Raw genomic sequence first — 19,810 nt, forward strand, 5'->3', positions numbered from 1 at the left:
TAGGCTGGAATATGACCCAAATTTTGGCAAATAGGGAAGGGCCTTTCTTCTCCTTCCCAGGCCTGGGTGAAACGTGCCCGGCATTGACTGCTGGGGAAGTTGAAGGGCCCCTAGAAGCAAAGTGTTGCCATTTTGAACAGGGTAAAAAGTCTTTCTGAAACCCCAAAACTGCATTTGCTGCAAGTGGCAACTTTACATCTGGGACAAAATGTGCCAATGCCCCTGTGAGGAGCTGGTGCTGCCCAGGAATGCCTGGAACTCGCTGTCCCTGTGGGTGAATGCGCAACTCTGAATGCTGATCGGGCATTTCAGAGCACGCTCCACTGGGGACTCCTGTTCTCTCAGCCCAGCAGGGGCCCTGCTGCCATTCAGATAAGCCGTAACAGAAAGAACCTGCTGCACAGTGTTCAGCCCTGTGCCTGCAGCCAGGCTAACAAACTGTTGTAAATCATTGCTTAGGGGACCTGCTCCACTGTGCTGGGGTTTCGATAGCTAGAGTCGCTCTAAAGTGGCTGTGGGCTGCAAGAAACATTGGGGCAAACCTGGCAGGCGTTGTCCTATAAGCAGGCAGAGTGCAGCTTGTTCTGCATCAGCTCCAGGAAACGACAGGGAGACAAGCAGCAGCCTCAAAGCTGAAACAGACACAGTACAGGCAGTGCCATTCTCAGCCTGCAGTTCGAGCCCCCCCGAAAGACACGCAGGCCTGGCACTGGTGTGCTAGGCTGCCTTGCTGCAGCTCAATGGGAGCGCTTGGGAGGAAATGCCAGCGCGGTGGGGGTTTACTGTTACCTTAAAGAGACAGCTCTCCGGGGAGCAGTCCCCAGGCCTAGACATCACTCCACTCCCACTGGAACAGGTCTGAAGTGGTGCAGGTTTGTCCTGTCCCTCCACATGGAGGGGAATTTCACCCGTGTAGGGGTCTCATAAGGGCAAGGGGTGAAACACGTGTCCAGGAGCAAAGGGAATCCAGTGGGCATCATGGAGCCTGGCACCGTTCTCTCCCTGTTTTCATGTAGCACTTGGTGCTACGCTGCCTCCGCCAACCCAGTGTGGGAGTCTGAGAAATGCTGTGTGCTCAGCACTGCTGGGGCAGAGCCCAGCGCCGGGGGCTGCCCAGCCACCTCCAGCCTGCACTGAGACAACCTCTGAGGTCATGATTCCCAGACAGGCCCCAGGCTCATGGCCAGGGGTGCAAGAAGCCTGCTGCTCATGCTGTGCCAATTCAGATACAAGCCAGGCCACTCTGTGCTGGACTCATGCTGCTATCCCCCAGGACATGCGTGCAGCCTCTCTCCTGTGCGCCAGAGAGCTTTGTCCCTAAACTTTCCCTTCCTTCGCTCAGGCCACTACACTTGTCCTACCGTTACCCCAGGCTGCTGATAAGCCCTTCCCGCCCTCGCGCTGCTCCCCTGATTTTCCTGGCTTTTTGTCTAGTTGTATTGCAGCCTGCTGCAGCTGCTGGGCTCAGCGGGGTGTTTGCAGCCCCTCAGGGGGAGCAAAGACCAAGGGAGGTGCTACGTATTGAGGAGGCAGGGGAAGATTCCCAGCTGAGGAGAGGCAGGGAGCAGAGAATTAAGGGAGGGGAGGGGCAGAGGATTGCACCAGATTCACCTACAAATAATCCTGGCTTATCCTCTGCCAGGGGCGTATGCCGTGCCCCTCCCCCCTGCCCACCCCCAGACCACAGGAGCACACGGACAAAGGAGAACCAGCCCTGACCCTCCCGCCATCTGCATGAGCTTACTACAGGTTAGCTGCCGCTGGTTACCATAGTGATTAAAACAAACAATGCAAGATGGAAAACAGCCACTTGTTCCCAGGCATCGCCACTACCCAAGCTGATTAAGAATTAATGAGACAAAGCCTGCAGCTTGAGCCTGTGGCAGTGAGCGGGTTTAAAGTATGCAGATTAGGCGCAGGCTTAGCAGGCCCAAATCGAGAGTGCTCCATCGAACGTCCTGAGACTTAACGGAACTCGGCCGGAGCGCGGCAGCCTATTAATAACTTAAATTACTGTTGCTAATACTAATTCAATTCATTTAATCGTTACAGTTTAATGCATTCTTCAGGCTGGCCCTGTGGGTGGGAGCTGGCTAATGGCCCCAAAAGCAAAGCTGGGGGTCTTTATGTCTTATTGCTTGCTGAAATAAGCAGCCCTAGAATACCGTCTCCCCAGCGCAGAAATAACACAGCAGAGAGAGCGTGGGATCAGGCTGGTCCTGCTCTGAGCACTGCAGTCTGGGGCAGAAGCAGCTGCAAGCTTTAGTCCATTTTGGGATTCAATGTGTTGGCTTTGTGCTTAGCAGCAGGCACCTGCAGTGAAGGATTCTTTAGAAATACCAGGGGCAGACAGTTCACTGGCACCTGTGTCAGCAGGTGTGGCCAGAGAGGCCATCAGGTCCACCTTGCACCCAGGCACTCTGGCACCTGAGCTCAGACGTATGCCAAGTGCTGGAAACCGGCCATTGCTCAGAGGGCCAGGGAGCGCTTGTTGGGAATGCTTCCCCTTGTGCCAGGAGAGAGAGGGAAGGTGGCACCAGCATCCCGACAAAAGGAGACTCTCCTGGTAACTCAGTTTGAAGAAGCCCAAGGGATTGGCTTTCTGGGAGCAAAGAGCATGAAACCAGCATTTCTGGGCTGGCCCAGCAGCCTGCTGCCTCGTGCCCATCCCCCCATAGCAACTCACTCAACCCTGGCAAATGAGACATGAAAAGCCAGACCCACCACCACCAACTATTGTCCTGCAAGCAGGGCTGATTTTAGGCTGATTCCCCGAAATTGGGCCCTGCGCCTAAGAGGGCCCCATGCCTTAGGCACCTTTTTAATTTTGATTTTACTCACCCAGCGGCAGTCCGCTCCGGGGGTCTTTGGTGGCATTTCGGTGGCGGGGGGTCCACTCTGGGGATTTGGTGACATTTCAGCAGTGGGGGGTCCTTCGGTGCCACGGAAGACCCGGAGTGGACCCCCACACACACCAAAGTGCTGCCAAAGCCCTGGAGCACCGCCGGGTATTCGAATCGGGCACCGCAGTTCATAAAGCTGCCCTTGCCTGCAGGCTATGGTGGCTTGGCCGTAGAGCCCCCATCTGCTGGTGCAACAGACACTCGGAGGGGCCGGGAGTCCCACACACTCGCGCTAGCAATTGGCACATCATAAAGAGTCATTCAGAAGAACATCCCAGAGCCTGGGTGCTTCTCTGAACGATCAGCAGCTCTCCCGTCGACTTAATGAATCCATCCCCAATGAGCAGTGGAAGCTGTGTCAGTGGGAGAAGCTCTGTCCACACAAGAACTTGTGTCGGTGTAACTTACGTCACTCCCGGGGGTGATTTATTCACTCCGAGTGACATAAGTTCTGCGGACATATGTTGTAGGGTAGCATCAGGGGCACCCAGCACGTGGGGTTGCGTACCTGACCAGCTCAGCTAATAGCCATCGGAGAACCTATCCTCCATGGACTTATCTAGTTCGTTTCTGAATCAAGTTGTACTTTTACACACACTTTCACAACATTCCCTGGCCAGAGGCTGCTGCGCATTGTGAAGAAGCACTTCCTGATGTTTATTTTAAACCTGGTGCCTATTAAGGTCATTGGGTGACCCCTGGTTCTTATGTTATGTGAAGGGGTAAATAACACTTCCTCATTCACTTTCTCCACACCAGCCATGACTTTATAGCCCTCTACCATATCCTCCCTCAGTCGTCTCCTTTCCAAGCTGAATAGTCCCAGTCTTATTAATCTCTCCTCCTGCTGAAGCTGTTCCATACCCTCAGTCATCTTTGGGGCCTTCTCTGTGCTTTTTCCATTGTAATGTATCGTTTTGGAGATGGAGTGACCAGAACTGCAGGCAGTATTCACGGCGTGGATTTACAGAATGGCATTGAGATATTTACTGTCTTGTTATCTAGGCTCTTCCTAATGGTTCTAACACTCTGTTAGCTTAGTTAGTTTGCCCAACACTTTCCATTAGAAACGGCTGTTTTCAGTTGCTTAGACTTTGTCATACTATAACCATTTGGACCGAAATCTTCCAGAGCAGGTGTCTGCCTCAAGCTGATTTTTTGGGGGTAAATTTCAGCAAAATCAGTTCAGCCATGTCCATGTCCTGCCCTGAGTACAGAGAACTGGACTAGATACCTCTCGAGGTCCCTGCACTTCTATGATTCTGTGAAAAACAAAATAAAGGAAAAATAGGGGGATTGGGTCAAGGTTAAAGAATTCTTACAGATGTTTTGCTGAGGAGCTTTATGTTTTAGAGCAGGCGCTTGAAAAGCAGCAGGGAGGGGGTGAGCACAGGCTATTACCCTGTCTTCAGGAAGGCTCCTGGCCCGTCCCTGTAAAAATCCACCAAAGTTGGCCTGATTCTGAGCTCTAAAAATCAGTTCCCAAAACCTCTGACACATGGAGGAGAAGGAAGAAGTAATCTGATGTGAATGCAGCAGGTTGGGGCAGGGACAAGGCCAGGTGGTGGGGCACGGGAACAAGCTGGAGGCGCCAGGAGTCAGGGAGTATGTGAGTGGGGTGGGGGAATGAGGGAGGAAAAGGGTCTATAGCCACTAGAGAACCCTCCTATCCAGAACATGGAATGGAATCCAGGATTCCTGAGGCCCAACATTCCTCTGCTGCCTGGCAAATGATACGGCTCATCGTCCTCTTGTGAATGGTCCACAGAGAAGATAAAAACTTTCTACTACTACCAGTCACTGATTACCTCAAGGGCAAAAAGGAGCCTTAATTCTGGCATTTCCTAGCTTCTGAGTGCTTGACTTTGCAACCTTTCATGGTCTTTCAGTAGAGCTTTTGTTTTGTCTGCAGTATAGATACAAACCCACTGTCGTTCCTCCCCATTTGAACTGTTACTGCTGCATCCTGCCTGTTAGCTGCTGTGGCGGCTCCCAGAGATAGAATTTCAAGGCTTGTAATGGAGCCTTCCACCGGGCAGTTAGCAGAAGGGCCTATGAGCACAGGAGTAAATAATTAATGGGATTTCTTACCTACAGGCAGCAGGTGCTCACAGCAAAAGTAACTGCAGGAGAAGCATAAAATTAAATGTAAAAGGGCTGTGACTAAGACATGCTTAATTAAGAGCCTACTTAGCAAAACGCAGGGACCCTCCTTCCCTTCAGCGAGTTGAGCAGGGGGCTGTGAAGTCTTTCCCCCGATAACTGGGTTTTTTGCCATATCACTTGCATGGATTGATTTTACTGGGAGTCTCACTAAATGGATAGTCAACCACTCCACTGCTGAGCTTCCCATTTATAGTTTGTGAGTTTGGTCTGGAACAACCTTCCTGCCCCAATGGACCCTGTGACTCTTTACAGCTCATCTGCGTTGCCTTGTCCTTTTCCTAACGAGGTATTGTGCCTGGAGTCCCCTAGCTCCCTCTCTCATCTGTCTGGGCTCAGGCATTTCACCTGGAATCTGCACCATGTAGCCTCCCCATGCTCTGCACCGGCACAGCCACAGATGGTACCTGTAATCCACTTAGTTGACTTGTATTTACCTGTATGGGTTAATCGGCTGGGAAGGGTCTGATTTCCTGTGCTGGAGACAGTATGTAAAAGTAAAGAGCACGGGGTGTTTGTGCAAGTCACGCTTGCTATGATGCTCCCATGCATAGTCAGGACACTATTCGTTCAGATATGTTTGCACGCTGACCCCATTTCCAGCCCCCAAGGGAGCTGACTGTAGCTGGAATCTGGAGAATATTCAGGTCAATGAATTAGCAGTAGCTGCTGTTGTGTTGCTCTCAAATCAGTGGATTGCAGGACATACCTGCTCTGCATGGCGCTACTTCAGTGCAGCCAAGGAAATGTGCACATAGCTATTGCACAAGAACTTGCAGTCCATGTCTGCACCAGGAGTATTTCTTCTGTGCAAGTTGTCACCTGAACACATATTGGTCCCAAAGCAGTGAGGGCATTTGAGCAATTGCCATGGTTACTACAATAATTGGTTAAGATTTTAAATTAAGGATATAAAATATACACAAAAGAAAGGCTGCTGTTTATGGGAAAGCAATCGGGATAAATTCCCTTTTGAGCTTAACTTCAAGCTCTCCAGCTGTAATAACCTATTCGTGGGGTGGAAACATTAAAACCACTTTTTGTTTTTCATTTAAAAGAGAAAAATATTTTGACCCTTCCCTTTGTTTGTACAAACAGAGTCATGATTTATATAATAGACAGCAAAACTTGCAAAACCACCCAGGACAGTCCAGAGACTCTGCCCTGTCAAGTAACGAGCTCTGGTGATTGTCTAACCAACCTTCTGATATTCCTTTGTGTTCCTTTTGCTTCGTAACAATCACACCCAGTGCGATGAGATTCTGCAGACACCAAGTGGTGTGTCACCAGGGCCAGAGGACAGCCAGAGGAATCCATGTACGGGAGGACAATGCCCAGGGGTCTAGAACAGCTGCCTCACCTGTCACCAACTAACGGGCCAGCTTCAAGCCAGCAAAGCTTTGTTCTCATTAGTTCTCTGTTCTTCCTGCTGGCATATGTAAAAACCGGCCTTAGCAAGCCCATGCTATCAAACCCCTCGTGAGACTTGGGCGACGTGGCTCTGCCAGCACTTCCTAATGGAAACACTGGAGGGGCCTCAGCATGGCTCTGAACTGGAGCTTTTGATTTTCATTCTTCCGCAGCAGGGGTATGCTACGCAGAATGGAGTCAGAGTCAGATGCAGCTAAACCCAAGGGAGTCTAGCATGCTCCTGTCACGCTGGCAGGCAGGCCTGGGGCTGAGCACAGTTTCCATAGTCAGGCTTGCTGGAGCAATCTGCTGGGGAGAAGAGCCCCAACCAGGCTCCAGCAGCTTAAAGCATCTCTTCAAAAGCCACTGCATTCTGCTAGCTAGCAGGGTAGGAGGCAGCAGGCAGCTTTCCAGGAGGGGCAGAGCCTGGGAGCAGTGGGACGGGGTGCTCTGGGGCTTGGCTGATAGGAGGCAGAGATTAGACCTGGCTGCAGGAAGCCCTGTTTGGAAGAGGTTTGGCATTTAAAGGGTGTGGGCTATTTTTACATTTGTTATCTTGGCTTTCCATAGAGCCTGGCTATTTAAACTCCCCCTAGCCAGGCAGAATCCTCTCCTGACCTAGCTATTGCTGTGAACACCTCACACCCCCAGACCCAAGGTTTCAAGCATTCTGAGCCCCCCCCCTACGCCCCACCCCAGCTGCTGCACCCCAAGGGTCCTGCTGCCTGAGCACTACAGGAGGTGGGCACAGCTCTCAAAAGCTTCTGCAGGGGCATGTGAGGCTGAGCGATGTCCCTTTGAGAGAGCAGCTGTGAAATCTGCCAGTGGTAACTATTTCTTACACAGCCCTCGAAGAATTCCCTCCGTTCTTGCGAGAGCAGGAAAAATGGAGCAAGCCAGGCTTCCTGCTGCCCCTGCAGCCGCTATCACAGGGCCGGGCTGGAGTGACACCCAAACGATGTTCAGATTCGTCTTTTCCCTGTGAAATGGGGAGCATGTCTAGCCTCAATTCTCACATACAGCCTGAATAACCGATAACTCGGGGGCTATCATCAGACACATGCCTCTGCTCTCAGAAGCCAAAGCCCTGCCATGCTTCTCTCTCCTATCCATGAATATCCCCTTCTCGCCCCACTGCTTTTGGGGTAAACCCAGAACAGACAATTCTGGATGGGAGGGGGGTGGATTTGTTATTGTCCATGCGTCTGCCTGTGGCAGAAACCCCTGTCCTTCCCCCAGCCATGCGAGGAACAGAGGCCAGGCCGGGCTGGGGCCGGATCTGGTATCCAGCCTGCAGCACGGACCTAGGCTGGATTCTTCCGAAGCAGCCAGCCTGCAATGATATAACCAGCCCAGAAACTGAAATCAAAGCCCCCACCTCACAAGATACAGCTTGGGCAGCAAAAGGAGCTCACATTCAGGCATTTTATTATGAGGGCCCAGTTCTCTAGGGCTGAGGGGTAGGGGGAGATGGGCAGCACTGAACATGGTGAGACCCAGCCAGCCCCCAAACAGAAGGCAATGCTGCTCCCCAGTGCCAACAGGCTCACGGCTCCCTACACTTTCCACTTCCCACCCACTCCCTGAGGGGCTGACTCTCCTGCTTGGACTTGGGCCTCTCAGAGGGCTGGGGCAGGAGCCTTTTGCTCACAACCCCACCCAAAATCCATGTCAGGCTTCAAACTATTTCACAACACAACCCCCTTCCCCTGCAAATTCCCCACTTCGAAGGCTCCCGGGATGGGTTTTAAATGAACCAGAGAGGAGGAGGGTTTCCCTTCCAAATGCTCCTGCAGGAGGCATGTTCCTCCAGCTCTGCTGGCAACTGCCTGCCCAGCCAGCTCTCCTTGCTCTAGCTCATGTCTCATCAGTCTCCACTGGTCCCTTTCAGCAGCTGTCTCCATCCCCATGGGAAATGCAGGCGGGGGCAGTTCTGGGTTCCATGGGCTTTGGAACACCCGGGAGACGTCTGCCGGCCTGTCCGTCAGGGCTGGGGTGTCTGTGTGCCTCGCTTGGCAGCCTTCCAGCACCCTGCTTTCATCAGCTACGGGCTGTAATCTGAAGGGGTAGAGAGGCTTAGTCCAGGTCCCTCTGCCTGCCGTGTCTAAGTCCTGGGCATTGCACTGCCTATCAGCTGGGAAACATCTGCTGACAAATGTGGCAGCCCCTGTCCAGTGTGGCACAAGGGTCATCCTGACCCCTCCCCAACACACATGGAGACCCATGGGTGGAAGGTGGTGAGGATACAGGGGTAAAGTTAAGGCTGCTGCCGAATACCACAGAAATGCCTATCAATAAACAGATACAGTCTCTGTCTATCTGTATTTCCAGTGCAGCCATCTCACAAGCAAAGGACAGTTCTGTTTGCTACCAGCGATAGGGAAGGGCTGGGATTTGTGTCCTTGGGCATCCCAGGGTATCCTGCTCCTGCCCTGGCCCTCATCTTGAGCAATGCAGCTAGCGACAGCTGACACGCCTGCCCCGCCTCCTCCAGGAAGCCTGTCCTGTGGGTGCTCTCAGACCTCCAGTCAGTGCTGCTACATGAGTGGGAGCTGTTGGGGTGGGGGTGGGGGGCGGTTGCTGACACTTGCTAAGGGCCCAGAGGTGGCTGCATTTTGGATGCTGTCATTACTGAGGATTTGATTCTGTTCCATTTTGTCAAAAGTGTGTTTGACTTTGTTAAGAACCTTCCTGTGAAAAGTCCCTGTGTAACTGAACGTTAATTACCAAAGAGCTGCAGAGTATTTATAGCCTTGTCCTCCTGCCCATCATGGAAAATACGATTAGAAGTTTTGTAATCTGTGGTGCACAGATCCGCGATGTTTGAGTGACCTGCTTTTCTCACCCCTGATCATTTTATATTTGCTCTTTGTTGACCTTCTAGCATTTTGGCTTCACATCCAGCAGGCTATGGGGGAACCTGTACAGGATCCCAGTCAAGAGCTGGGACCCCATTCCCAGCTGCAAAGAGAATGCAGCTATTTTGGGGACAGACGTCTAAGTGTTTTAATCACCAGGTGGGAGCATTAAACCCAGAGACAGGCTCATAGTCAGAGAACAGAGATTATCAGCACAGGTGAAATTCCACCCCCAATGTCGAGGGCCGGTCCTGGGTCCGGACATTGTTATAGGGCTTATGTGGAATTTACGGCTTGCCTACATTTCCTGCTGTCTCTACATAAGGATGTGTTTCACACACACACACACACACACGGGCATAGCTGCCTGGAAGTCACCAGAGCCACACTCATGTCAACAGTCAGTTTGCCCCAAATTTCTGACAACATCACGGGGGTTGATTGAGAGCTTGGATCTGGGCAAGTTCTAAGTACCAGAAAGCAGGCATTAGCATGGAATGGCCATGCTAGGGAATAACCAGCAGTGCTGGCTATCACTGGCCCAGGAACTGGTTTGTTTCAGAACATCCTGGAATTCTGACGTTACTCTGTAATAACCAATGTAAAGTATCCCAGTACCCCCGGATTTCACCATGCACAGAATGTGTCATCTGAAAACACACAGGGGCCTTGACATCCACAGCCCTCTCACAAGCCTACATTCCTTAAACAAGGCGGAAGCTTGTCTTTCCACACATTTGAACAGCCTTATTTCTCCTGCAGGGCAGCCTAATCTATTTATATAACTATAGCCTGGACAAAGGCGACTGTGTTATCGCCCAGTTCCAAAAGTGCATGGAACAAATCCTCCTCAGCCCCACCTGCAACAGGGAGCAATATTTCCATCAAAAGTGAAAATCCAGCCTCTTGCCCTTTGTTCCTGGGAGAATAAAGAACGGACGTTTGACTTCCCACTGTGATAAAGCTGTCATGTCGTTAGCTAGCCCTGGTTTTACAAATGAGAACAATTCTTTTAGCAGCCAAAGCAGGCTCTGTGCCAACTGTTTGTTGGGTGGCGTTGTATCCAAGCCAGATGAGGCATTTCTCCCTCACTAGGGCCAGATGCTGCAAAGACTTAGGCAGGTGAGTAACTTTATTCGCTCACTAAGGAAGTCCTGTGAATAGAGTCGCTCACCTGCACCAGCGTTGGCAGGATGGGACCCTAGGGTAGAAGACATGACACATAGAGTTCAGCAAGCACTTTACACAGTATCCTGCCACTTGTAGATGAAAGAACTAAAGAGACACAAAAGGATTGTAATGTAATTGACCAGTGCAAGATACCATGGGCCAGATTCTCCACTGTCTGGCACCCGTAGAAAGGATTCTGCTCTGGTGGTGTTTTACACACAGTTTGCACAGGTATAAGCGACTACAGCCAGGTCCCATGGAGTGGAGAATCAGCACCTATGGATTTAGCAATCCAGGTATTGCAGAATATTCATTATTCACACAACAGTTCCAAAACTCATTCTTGGAATCTGAAGTTAATATTTAAATTTGCTACTATGTTCCTGTTAGTATTTATTTTCAGCAATGCCGGCTATCTTTTAGGTGCCTTCCAAAGAGTCTTGGCACTGAGGAATTCGCAATCTAAGGAAAATTCAGTTTGATTCTAGAATTAGATCCCAAGGAATCTTTCCTGGGGTAAGAAAGCCCTTTGCATGGTTTACAAAAATAAAACTAGCTGTAATCATAGACTTTCAGGAGGTATCTAGTCCAACCTCTGCTCAAAGCAGGACCAATCCCCAGGCAGATTTTTGCCCTGATCCCTAAATGGCCCCTCAAGGAATGAATGCGCATCCCTGAGTTTAGTAGGCCAATGCTCAGACCACTGAGTTCTCTCTCCCCCTCCCCCCCAGATACTGTGCAGTGGCAGTATCATGTGTTAGCCAAAAATTGTATAAATGTATAAAAAGGGGAATCTTGATATGAATCTGCACATTTGCCGTAAGATCTAGTCATTGCTAGCCAGCAGGTCAGACACATTAATTTTCGCTACAGGATGGGAGGGCAAAGTTAGAGAAATGTTAGTAATGCTGCAATTACAGCTTTAGCTGTGTGGACTCCATAAACCCAAGACTTGGGTTTATAGATTCATAGATTCATAGACTCTAGGACTCGTAGGGACCTCAAGAGGTCATCGAGTCCAGTCCCCTGCCCTCATGGCAGGCCCAAATACTGTCTACACCATCCCTGATAGACATTTATCTAACCTACTCTTAAATATCTCCAGAGATGGAGATTCCACAACCTCTCTAGGCAGGTTACCTCTATTGTATACAAGCTGAAGAACAACCAAATGCTATAATTGCTCTGGATATTCAGACACAATCAACACACATGCAGAAATCAGTCAACTGAACTCCCTGCAAATCCATCCCCTAAAAACAAAATTCTCTCTTACTTTGGACAGTGGCCTAAGAGAAGTCGCAATGAAGGGAAATCTCCTTTGGCTGCAGCATAGTGAACAGGTAACGCTCCTGTGTCCGTGGCTATCATTGGGTCGCTGCCTCCAAATCGCAATAGCCAGTCTATTACTTCGTGGTGACCAAAGCGGGCGGCGAGATGCAGGATAGTGGCACCAGAATTGTCTGTGTCCTGCAGAAACGAAACAAGACAGTTCCTATTACGATGTGCTCCTCGTGACACTGCAGTGGATATTGTGAGACCCTCTGAACGCCCACCTCAGCCCTTTGTGCTGCTCCAGACAGAACACCATGTGACTGCACTTCTGACATTCCCAGACTCAGAGGAACCCCAGAGAGCCCTTAGCCATCAGTATACAGGGCTGTGGTCCTGTGAGCCCATCACCAGAGCATCACTGTGGGCTGTTCTGAGCCATACAGGAACAAACCACAAAGCAGCTTCTGAAGGGCCTCAGGGTAGGAGACCTTTGCTCTCCCTTCCCAGCTCCGCCAGGCTGGAATATTTGGCCCACTGGGTCTATTTGCATGCGTAAGAGCTACTCGCAGTGAATGAGAGATGGCATCAGAGCACAGGACAACACTAGGTCTGGGACCTTAGCCATCTTCTGGGAAACTTCAAACAAGAAATGAGGCAGACAGGTAGAGAGCCTTGAATCTGTGCCCAACGCTAGGCCTGCTCTATCGCGGGGGAGGTGCACTTCTGCGAACAAGGCCTTGGTTGGACAAAGTCAGCATTGAAAGTTCCATGATTACTAACGAGCTGAGACCCTTATGCTCGCTTTGCCCCAGCATCCGAGCCTCATAATTCTTCCAGCTTCTCAGCTGATGACTTTTCACAGAGTGCAATAACCCAAGTGCTTTTGGGGAGACTTACAAAACTCCGACAACAAGCTAAGACCTTGCAAGAAATGCTGTCAGGGCATCTAGAACCCCAAACTCTAGGATAAGGGGAGGAGGGGGACTAAGATACTCAAGAGGAGAGATGTTGCCCCTGTAACACATGCACAGTGACTTATCCACAACTTAGGCAATAAAGAACCTTTTTCATATTCACATGCTCAGATTGCCTGGCCTCAGACCTACAGCTCCTCCCTGCACATGTGACCACAACCCCTGTCCTTTCCTAAGCCCTCATATATTGATCACAGGCAACTACATCTCATCAAAATCCAAGAGCAGGAAGGATGAAATAAGTTCTCTCTGCTGTGTCTAACCGCGTACCTTGCAGTATTGCCAGCTCAAGTGATTTTATTGCAAGTCTCACGGTACTGGGTGTTTTACTTTAAGACTCAGCTCTTGGAGTCAGGTGATTACATGAGGATCTGAGCCTTCATTAACAAAAAGGAAGTTTCTAGCCCATGTGGCTGGTGAGTAAAACTTGAATGTGTGCTGAGTGCACCATAAAGGCCAGAAACCAGAAGACAAAGACTAATAACCCAACATATATTATTCTTTTAAAATTGCATGATTTTAAAGCTGGCCTCGTGAGTGCTGGGGCCTGACTCATGATTCTTGAATGTAGGGAGCTGGCAATACTGCACTTAGCCATTAATGCTGAGACATGAGCCGGCTCATTTCCACATGCTGTAGTACCTCCAGGTGAAAATGAAGGAGCTATTTAAAAAATAGCAACATATAGACTTTTGGAGACTGAGCACCTCTGAGTTACACGGGAATGTATATGCAAGCCACTGACACTCAAGATCTCCTACCCAGTAATTTATTACATTTAAACTGAAAGCATATTTGGGAGTCTATGTTCAGTCAGCCCCTTAACAGATACTTCTGCCCAGGAATGGACAATTCACTGATTGTTCTTCCTGGGCACTGACCTGCCTTTTAACGGGAACGGCATTCCACCTCTCCATTGGGCCTGCCTCAGGGAAAGCTGGCATTGTGCTGTGTGGCCACAGCAGGAGAATCATGCTGTGCTGGCTGCTTTGGCATGCAGTCGCTTGGTTACTGCACACTTCCACTGCAGTCGCCAGCGCTCATGACAATGTAGAACAGCAAGTGGAATTCATCCAAGATGGCTCCTAATTGTGCTGAGCCTGTCCTTCAAGCCTGATCATCTCTCCCCGCCCCCGAGTACTTCCAGCCTGATCATCTCTCCCCGCCTCCCAGTCCTTCCTGCCTGATCATCTCTCCCTGCCCCCCAGATGGCTTTTTAAGTCACAGGAACATCACATGTTTTCATCTCTGAACCTGCATCATGCAAGCAGCTTATCCCTCAAGTGTCTGCACCGATTGCAGAACCACGTGTAAGAACCATTCAGACACAATGCAGCGTGCTGTCCGAAGGCACAAACCATTTACATTTCAGCCTTCCTGCCTCCAGACCTGTGCCACGCTGTGCAGTAGGAATCTGGAGTGCTTGTCGTTAGTTTCAGTGGAGTTCAGCAATGTCTGGGCCACACAGAAATACTGTGTTCAGCCTTGTGGCCAGCGTTTAATCTGATCACTGAACTTTGACTGCATGACTGACAAGAACAGTAATGAACAGAGCTTAAGCTGAGTAACCCAGCCACAGTAATCACACACCGGATGCTGGCAGAACCCATTACCCCTTGGCCCAGCCAAGCCTCACTGTGTATGTGGCCCAGTCCAGGCTGACTGTCCCTGCGATGCATCTGATCCAAACATCCTGGGACGTTGGGACAGTTCGGAGCTGGCTCCGAATATCATGGCTGCGCTGCAGAAACCAATCCTGTGTGGATCTGGCTTCCAGAGCTCCCAAAGCTGCAACTTCCACTGCGCCAGCCTGGGACGTCCTCTCTCCAATCCCTCCCCACAGCAGTTAAAAGGGTTTCCAATGGGTGTGGCCCAGGCACAACACTGATCATTTGTCCCCTCTCTTCAGACAGGCACAAAGGCTCCTGTTCTCCTGACACACCTGCACTATGGGAAGCGCCCTGAAAGTGGCAGTGCAGGTTAATGGCTCCAAGCATGGGTCCCTCCGGAAGGGACTGCTGATCACAACAGAGCTTGAGTCCTGTCCTGTGAGCAGTAAAAGGGCATAGCCACAGTTCAGCACTGGCCTGGGAGTCAGAGACTGGTGAGCTCTAATCCTGAGTATGGCACTGACTCCCTCTGTGGGGTAGGGCACAGCCCTACTGCAGCAGCTTCCCAGGCATGAGCAGAGAGGGATATTGACCCATGTGTATGTGTTCATGCTGCAAAGCACCTTGCAGCCTTACTGTGCTCCATTCCTGTGAACATTTGAGGCACTGACTTTTCTTAGCACAACTGGCCACCGAAAACGGCTGCTTAGCACCAACCCTTGATGCTCTGATAGCAGCTCATTCCAGGATTGTAAAACAGGCAGTTCGCAGCTCGCACCCTGTGGGGCAGGCCAGTGGCATTAGTTCTGTTCTGTTTTACGGAATTAACCCACACAACAAGAACGGTGAAGATTGCAATTTGAAATTGACGCTGTCGGTTAGTGACATGAACTCCATAGCTATGTGCACTTTGCAAACTGTGGGGAAACCCTGACCCTATTGACCTAGTGAAGCCAATGGCTAAAGTCCTAGTGAGTCCAGCAGGGGCAGGATTTCACCCATATTTGCCACTGTGAATCATTAATATCGTGTTGTCAGGAACCTGCAGCCCAAGAGTTAGTGGCGGAAGAAATTCAATAATTTCAGCAAGCAGATAAATCAGCGACTCTCATAAGCTGTTCCTGGACAACGCCCAGACAAGACAAGAGGAAGGTAAAATTTGCTGCACTAATGATTGGAGGGTGTTTGTGGAGAGTGAGGAGTGACTCTTTGTAAGGCACTACGGAGATGATGAACAGCGCTTGGTAAATGTCACGTCTGGTTGTTAGGACCAGTCCGGTGGGTCCACAGGACAGGCTGTACCACCAGTGAGCACCAGGATTCCTGCTTGGGAGGGAGCAGGCAGGCGCGGAAGATAAGGCTGTTCAGCAATGCCTATGTGCAGCCACCACTCAGAGGGACTGTGGGGTTCTCAGCACCAGGTCCCTTCCCTCTCGGTGCTTCCACTTCCCCTCCACCCTTTAGCTGCCTTGGCTATTCAGAGTGCAAGCTCCTGGCCCCGGCACTGCACTGTTGTCTCTGCCTGGACCCAGGGCCTTGAGAAATACAAATGATGATGATTCATACATTCTAGGACAGGAAGAGACCTTGAGAGGTCATCGAGTCCAGTCCCCTGCCCTCATGGCAGGACCAAATACTGTCTAGACCATCCCAGATAGACATTGATCTAACCTACTCTTAAATATCTCCAGAGATGGAGATTCCACAACTTTCCTAGGCAGTTTATTCCAGTGTTTAACCACCCTGACGGTTAGGAACTTTTTCCTAATGTCCAACCTAAACCTCCCTTGCTGCAGTTTAAGCCCATTGCTTCTTGTTCTATCCTTAGAGACCAAGATGAACAAGTTTCCTCCCACCTCCTTATGACACCCTTTTAGATACCTGAAAACTGCTATCATGTCCCCTCTCAGTTTCTCTTTTCCAGACTAAACAAACCTAATTCTTTCAGCCTTCCTTCATAGGTCATGTTCTCTAGACCTTTAATCATTCTTGTTACTCTTCTTGGACCCTCTCCAATTTCTCCACATCTTTCTTGAAATGCAGTGCCCAGAACTGGACACAATACTCCAGTTGAGGCCTAACCAGCGCAGGGTAGAGCGGAAGAATGACTTCTCGTGTCTTGCTCACAACACACCTGTTAATGCATCCCAGAATCACGTTTGCTTTTTTTGCAACAGCATCACACTGTTGACTCATATTTAGCTTGTGGTCCACTATAACCCCTAGATCCCTTTCTGCCATACTCCTTCCTAGACAGTCTCTTCCCATTGTATGATGTGAAACTGATTGTTCCTCCTAAGTGGGCACTTTGCATTTGTCTTTATTAAACTTCATTTTTTTTTCGGTTTACCTCAGACCATTTCTCCATTTGTCCAGATCATTTTGAATTATGACCCTGTCCTCCAAAGCAGTTGCAATCCTCCCGTTTTGGTATCATCTGCAAACTTAATAAGCGGGCTTTTTTCTTTCTATGCCAATATCTAAGTCGTTGATGAAGATATTGAACAAGCCAGGTCCCAAAACAGACCCTTGCGGAACCCCACTTGTTATACCTTTCCAGCAGGATTGGGAACCATTATAAACCTTACTAAAATCTAGGTATACCACATCACTCGCTTCTCCCTTATCACAAGAACTCGTATCCTATCAAAGAAAAGCTATCAGATTGGTTTGACACAACTTGTTTCTTTACGAAATCCCATGCTGGCGATTCCCCCTATCACCTTACCACCTTCCAAGTGGTTGCAGGTGATTTCCTTAATCACCTGACCTCCATTATCTTTGTGACAAACTTGGGAATGTTCTTAATGTTTGCTCCTGAACACTGTGTTGGTGCGTCTCAGTGTCCCTAGGAAGTTCTAATACCTAGGTGGTGGCAATAAGGGTGTGTTGGATTGCTACAGAGCAAAGGGTCAGTGCACCTAAATGCCTGGCACTCCACTGTCTCCTAGCAACTGATAGCCTGGGCCCCCTCCTCTGCAAAGGTGCCAACTGTAGGTGCTGGAGACAAAGGGATCACGGTGACCTCCTGGCCCGGGAAAGGAAGCTGAGCGAGAGGAGGAGGCCTGGGGGGGTTGTTAGTCTGGTGCTTGCTAGGACGAGGGAGTGAAAGTGCAGACCTGGGGGTCTTGGCTCGCTAATCCCAGAATGGACCCTGGCCGAGGGGTGGCCGGTTCACTGTATCTAACAAGCTCTGTTTTTAGACCCTGTTCCTGGTCAGTCGAATAAACCTCTGTTTTGACTGGCTGGCTAAGAGTCATGTTCTGACTGCAAAGTGGGGGGTGCAGGACCCTGTGGCTTTCCCCAGGACCCTGCCTGGGTGGACTCACTGTGGGAAGGCGCATCACGGAGGGGCAGAGGATGCTGAATGCTCCATGGAGAGACCCAGGAGGTGAAGACATGTGAGCTTCTTGCCCTGAACAAGTCTGCTTCAAGGGAGAGGAGGCTCCCCAAAGTCCTGCCTGGCTTTGTGGGAAGCTGTTCCAGAGCATCGCCCGGTGTCTCCGTGACAATCTTCCCTGGCACAGAAGTTAAACTAACTGGTCTATAGTTTCCTGGGTTGTTTTTATTTCCCTTGTTATAGATGGGCACTATATTTGCCCTTTTCCAGGCTTCTGGAATCTCTCCCATCTCCCATGATTTTCCAAAGATAATAGCTACAGGTCAGATACCTCCTCTGTTAGCTCCTTGAGTATTCTAGGATGCATTTCATCAGGCTCTGGTGACTTGCAGGCATCTAACTTTTCTAAGAGACTTTTAACTTTTTCTTTTTTTATTTTCTCTTCTAAACCTGCCCCCTTCCCATTAGCACTCACTATGTTAGGGATTCCTTCAGACTTCTCGGTGAAGACAGAAACAAAGTCATTAAGCATCTTTGACATGATGCGTCACCCAGACATCATCCACCCTTCTGTCTAGGTCAGGGCTGGAATCCAGCACCAAACTGAAGGGCAGCCTGTGGGGCCCGAGGAGCAGGCCTATCCTCCCACCTTAGCAATGCATGGGGCTGCAGACATGGCACACAGCCTGGCAGAGCCCAGCAGGGCTTCCAGCCACTGTCCAAGGCCAGGGACTCTCCTAGTGTAAACGGCTTCTTTGCAGCAGCTCACAGAGGCACCCTAGGAGGCAGGTGGAAGGAAGTGGAGGCCTGGAGAGGGGAAGTGACTTCTCCAAGGCCCCAAAGGGGCTGTGTGTGGGAGGCCCTGGCCCCAAACTCAGCCCACTGCTCTCCTACCCATGGAGAGTTGTCAGCTTCCAGGCCAGGCCTCACACAAGGGAGCTAACTGTGTTCCATCCAGGTGGACACAGCAGCAGGCCCGGGGGGAAACAGCTACTTGATTATACCGATTGCGGGGGGCCGGGCAGGGAAGCCAGCAAGGGACCGTCCTGCCAGAGGCCTCTTGCATTTGTGGAAACCAGCTTCTCCAGTACAGGGGACCCCATTCCTCAAAGACAAAGGTGAACAATCCCGTGTCCAGACACACACACGGAGCTGGCTCTGTCTCTACCCTGCCTGCCTGGGCAGCTGCAGAAGCTCAGGGCAGGAGAGAGCCTGCTCCCCTTAATCCAGCTTTTGTTACATTCGCCTTGTCTGCGGCCACCCCAGAGCTCCATGGTGCAGCCAGGAGCACCAGGCCAGTCCCACACCCTGGGTGAGGTGTACCCAGTGCGGCTGCCCGCCCAGAGGGGCACTGCCCAGCCCTGGAGAGCTGCTTGCCTGCAATTCCACATCCCAGTGCAGGCGGGGAGCTGGTCCTGGGCCCTGCCAGGCACACATCACACCCGCGGGCGGCCCCAGGCACCCTGGAGGCAGGGCTGGGAGCGGGCTGAGCCGAGGGAGGGAAGCCGCGCGGTGCCCACCTGAACGCAGCAGCCTCCCTGGGTCAGCAGCCACTGGAGACAGGCCAGGTTGCCGGTGGCCGCCGCGTCGTGGCCCGGGGTGGCCCCGTTGCGGGCCCGGCTATTGCCCTGCAGCGCCACCTCCTCCACCAGGTAGCGCAGGCAGTTGAGCTTGCCGGCCCGGGCGGCGTGGTGAGCGGGCGAGGCGCCCAGCGGGTCCCGGAGCCCCGGCTGCAGCAGCCCCTCCGCCTGCAGAGACTTCAGGGTGTCCACGTCCCCGTGGCGGGCGGCCAGCAGAGCCCGCTCCAGGGCCATCTCCTGGCCGGGGGAGCCGGAGCCGCCGGCCCCTCACCAGCCCGGGGGCGCCATGGGGCTGCCCGGAGCGCCGAGCCGCCGGAGTGCGCTTAGCTCCCGGGAGGTGGCCTGACAGCAAGCCCCGGAAGGAGCTGCCGGCCGGGCACTGCGAGATCTGTGTCCCCTGCCCCCGGGATCCCTCCTGCGCTGCGCCCCCGGGGGCCCTCCTGCGCTGCGCCCCGAGGAGCTGTCCGTGGTGTCTCCTGCCCGGGCACTGCGCCTTGGGGGGGTCTCTCGCTCCGGCTGTCAGGCTG

General features: G+C 51.5%; 1 protein-coding gene across 1 annotated transcript in view; it reads right to left on the minus strand.

Annotated features, from left to right (window-relative positions):
• Window positions 1-19,517, minus strand: part of LOC116815428 (espin) — an 86,737-nt gene extending 67,220 nt beyond the window's left edge. The window contains exons 1-2 of the mRNA XM_032763838.2: window positions 19,224-19,517; window positions 11,781-11,974 (exon numbers count right to left, since the gene is read on the minus strand). Of these exons, the coding sequence (XP_032619729.1) occupies window positions 11,781-11,974; window positions 19,224-19,517 (488 nt within the window). The remainder of the gene's footprint in view (window positions 1-11,780; window positions 11,975-19,223) is intronic.
• Between the last annotated feature and the right edge of the window lie 293 nt (window positions 19,518-19,810).

Source organism: Chelonoidis abingdonii, chromosome 23 (assembly GCF_003597395.2).
Source record: "Chelonoidis abingdonii isolate Lonesome George chromosome 23, CheloAbing_2.0, whole genome shotgun sequence".
NCBI lineage: Eukaryota > Metazoa > Chordata > Testudines > Testudinidae > Chelonoidis > Chelonoidis abingdonii.